This window comes from Eimeria maxima, genomic scaffold, assembly GCF_000499605.1.
Source record: "Eimeria maxima Weybridge genomic scaffold, Emw_scaff1752, whole genome shotgun sequence".
Classification (NCBI taxonomy): Eukaryota; Apicomplexa; class Conoidasida; order Eucoccidiorida; family Eimeriidae; genus Eimeria; species Eimeria maxima.
The window spans coordinates 3,709-6,876 of record NW_013564666.1 but is presented as its reverse complement, the minus strand read 5'-3'; the positions used below and the strand labels follow the sequence as shown (position 1 = coordinate 6,876).

The following is a 3,168-nucleotide window of genomic DNA, read 5'->3' as shown; positions in this document are numbered from 1 at the left end:
TATATATATATATATATATATATATATTGTGTTCTCTGCGTTCCGCGCGTACTGTCTGGTGATCCCAGAAGACACGCATACACTCTTCTTCCAGTCTCACGCAAGTCTGGAGATTTCGTACGTATTTGACGGCCGCCAGTGCTTCGGTCCCCAACTGCTCTACTGAAAATGCAACAGCAGCTTCCAGAACGCGTGTTCGGAACATACAAACTTGTATATGTTGTATATGTTGAGTGAAGGCGATAAGCCCGAAGCTGCTTTGAGGAAAGCCCCGCGATCACTTTCGTCCACGCCGACTTTGCATATAAGCTGGCTCACTTTGTACACTAGAATGTTCTGCCAACCGCTTGTGCTTTCGGCAAATAGACGGAAAGATTAACTTAGGGAAGTCGAGCAAAGTCAGAATCAGTCGACACTGCAGCATTCTGGACGAATGCACTTCTAAAGAAGAACACAGACATTCAAAACATAATGGAGAGGAGCAAAAAAGAATGCTCATTGCACTACCTTAAGAGTTCAAGGCGAAAGTGACCTGCAGGCAATATCTCCGTTGTGAGCCGAGTAAACGCTCAGCAAGATCGTTTAGAAGCAACATATCGCACAACTCTAACATGGCCATGTGGCGGCATCTTCACGACGAATAGCCCATTTGCAGAGAATCCGTAAGACGCACATTCTTATATGGGTAATGATCCTAAGGATCACACTGTTGAGTCCAAGTTTACACAAGGCCTGTCAAAAATCCGGGTACTCACATCTCCAAGAATATCCCCGAAACATGTTCGGTAACACTTTTAGCAGTTACCAGAGATGCGCACCTGCAGTGGCCAGTCGAGAGATTCAGGCGTTTAATTGTAGTAGAAACCAAATCCACAGAAAGCTCACGAGCTAGGTTTTTCGATGCCGTTTGGTAGCGTGTCAAGTCGATAGAACACACTACACAGAACTCGCCTTCAGTTCCTTCCCCAGTCGCGAGCAAAGCATTCGCCTGGTTCGCCATGTTCCTAGCACGGAGCAGGACTCAAATGGTAGGGCAGCGAGCCAAACATAAGTCATTTGGTACAAGCGCCGGATACACAGCACAGACAATTTTTAGCGGGATAAACCTGCCCAGATACCGTCGTGCCATTCTTTCCTGGCCGTTCAGCTTTTGCTGGTGTGACGGCGATGGGATCAAAGACAATGAATTCACAGCGTATACGAATTTCAATTGATCTTAGCAACTGACAGTGCTCCCATCGCAAGCAAGAAGGTCCTGTGCCGCTGGCTGCCTGTCCCATACCTGCCGTCTTGCCTTTTGCTCGCTGTTTGGGTTCCGCTTGGCTCACCAGCTTATCGCGCATTGGAACGGCAACCTGGGTGTCGTGTTTCTTATCCAGCCAGAAGCAGTTGAGGTGGAATGCGTTTGCTCCCTTTCTCAAGATGCAGTGTTACATCAGTGGATTTACTCACATTCTGACCCCATAAAAAAGATACGGAAGATAACTTGCTCTGGTTATTCCTCCGTCGCACGAGCACCGGCGTTCTGAGTGTATCTAGACACCCTGTCAAATTGCACAACCTAAACCTCCCGCAGAATTTGGGTTGGTAACTGTAGGAATAGTAACCGTCGACACTGCAGCTCACGCTACGTTTAACAAAGCGTGCACATTATTCGTTGCTCTGTTTAAATCGCATGTCACCACCGACAAATATATATTTCTACACGCAGAACCGACCAACAAATCCTTCACACGAAACGCAATCACGCTTTTCATACACAAAAACGATGGACGGCAACTGCCGTCGATGGACTAGTAGCAGTTCAGTGACAGCCAAAGGCGCAGCGAGACGCACTTGCTGAACATTTTTAAAGCGACGCACTTACTACCCAAAATAACACGGACTGCCGCGAATCATTACTTTTGCGGATCTGCCTGCAAGCGCCAACTCACTTTCTGTGCGTCAATACTCTTTTGGAATTATAGGGCGTTTGCCACGATGGGTATAAGCAGTTAGTGGCGAAAATGTGCACGCATTGTCGACGTTAGCAGGAAAGGTTTCTAATGCCTAGCGGCACGACGTCATGTTTCGATCTTGAAGGGCAATTCTCTGGCGCCTCACAAGAAACACAGGAGACCGTAAACTTGGCAAACCCGCCTTGGTAGAAGAGCTACTCACCAACTGCATTGTGGGGTCTCCATACAAAACATGAACAACTCTTTTTCGTCCCGAGGACAGGGGCAAAAGTAGCTAAATTCGGTAGTATATGCTGCTCCCATCCAGAGGCCCATTCGCTAGGGGGCACCCTGACTGGAATACCCCATAGTGGCATCACCGAACGGCAAAACATTGCCGCCTTCATTACGCAGCGCACTTCCTGGAGATTTCATTGTCGTTTCGTGTGCAGCCACAGAAAGCAAAAGATGAATAGTAACCATGCTCTGCCTTTTCCAGGCCGTATGTCCACAAAGTACTTCAAACGCCACCAGCGTAAGGCAAACGAAAGCAAGCATACCGCGTGCAATATACTCAGGCCGTTGGTCTGGTGAAAAATCGTACATTCTGAAAGAACAATGAAGCAATGTACCTACTATGCAATACTTCGACTGTTCTCACTGCTACAAACAAACTGCTTTAGGGAGACGATCAACATCAAAAACACTCCTGCCTGCGAGTGCTACTCACCAGCTGTATTGTGGAGTCTCTACGCCGATAATGAACAGCTCGTGTTCTGCAAGGAGTGGGGGGAAAATAAGAATATACTTTAGTATGCACTGCGCAAATGCAGAAGAACGTTGCGAAAGGAATGCCTTGACTGCCCACATAAATCTAAGGGGCTTTCCCCTGCTCTACCTTTTCCAGGCCGGATGTCCACAAACTACTTCAAACGCCACCAGCGTAAGGCAAACGAAAGCAAGCAGACCGCGTACAATATACTCAGGCCGTTGGTCTGGTGAAAAATCGTACATTCTGAAAGAACAATGAAGCAATGCACCTACAAACCAACCCTTCGATTTCTCCCATTGCTCCAATGAGGTGGTAGATATGGCAGAAAACAAATAAAACAAATCAGCCGGAATGGCTTGCGTGCAGTCGCGACCGGCACACAAAATATTATAATATTCCTAGTATTAGATACAATAACTACAGGCATCTCTGGGATTGTCAACACAGCAGTTTAGTTGG

General features: G+C 47.2%; 1 protein-coding gene across 1 annotated transcript; it reads right to left on the bottom strand.

The window, feature by feature from the left end:
• Positions 1 to 606: 606 nt before the first annotated feature.
• EMWEY_00055340 (hypothetical protein) lies at positions 607 to 2,543 on the bottom strand (the record flags this gene model as incomplete). The annotated part of the gene is made up of 4 exons (XM_013480251.1): positions 607 to 732; positions 1,119 to 1,370; positions 1,453 to 1,544; positions 2,294 to 2,543. 4 exons carry the CDS (start codon positions 2,541 to 2,543, stop codon positions 607 to 609), a joined length of 720 nt encoding a protein of 239 aa, XP_013335705.1.
• Positions 2,544 to 3,168: the final 625 nt, after the last annotated feature.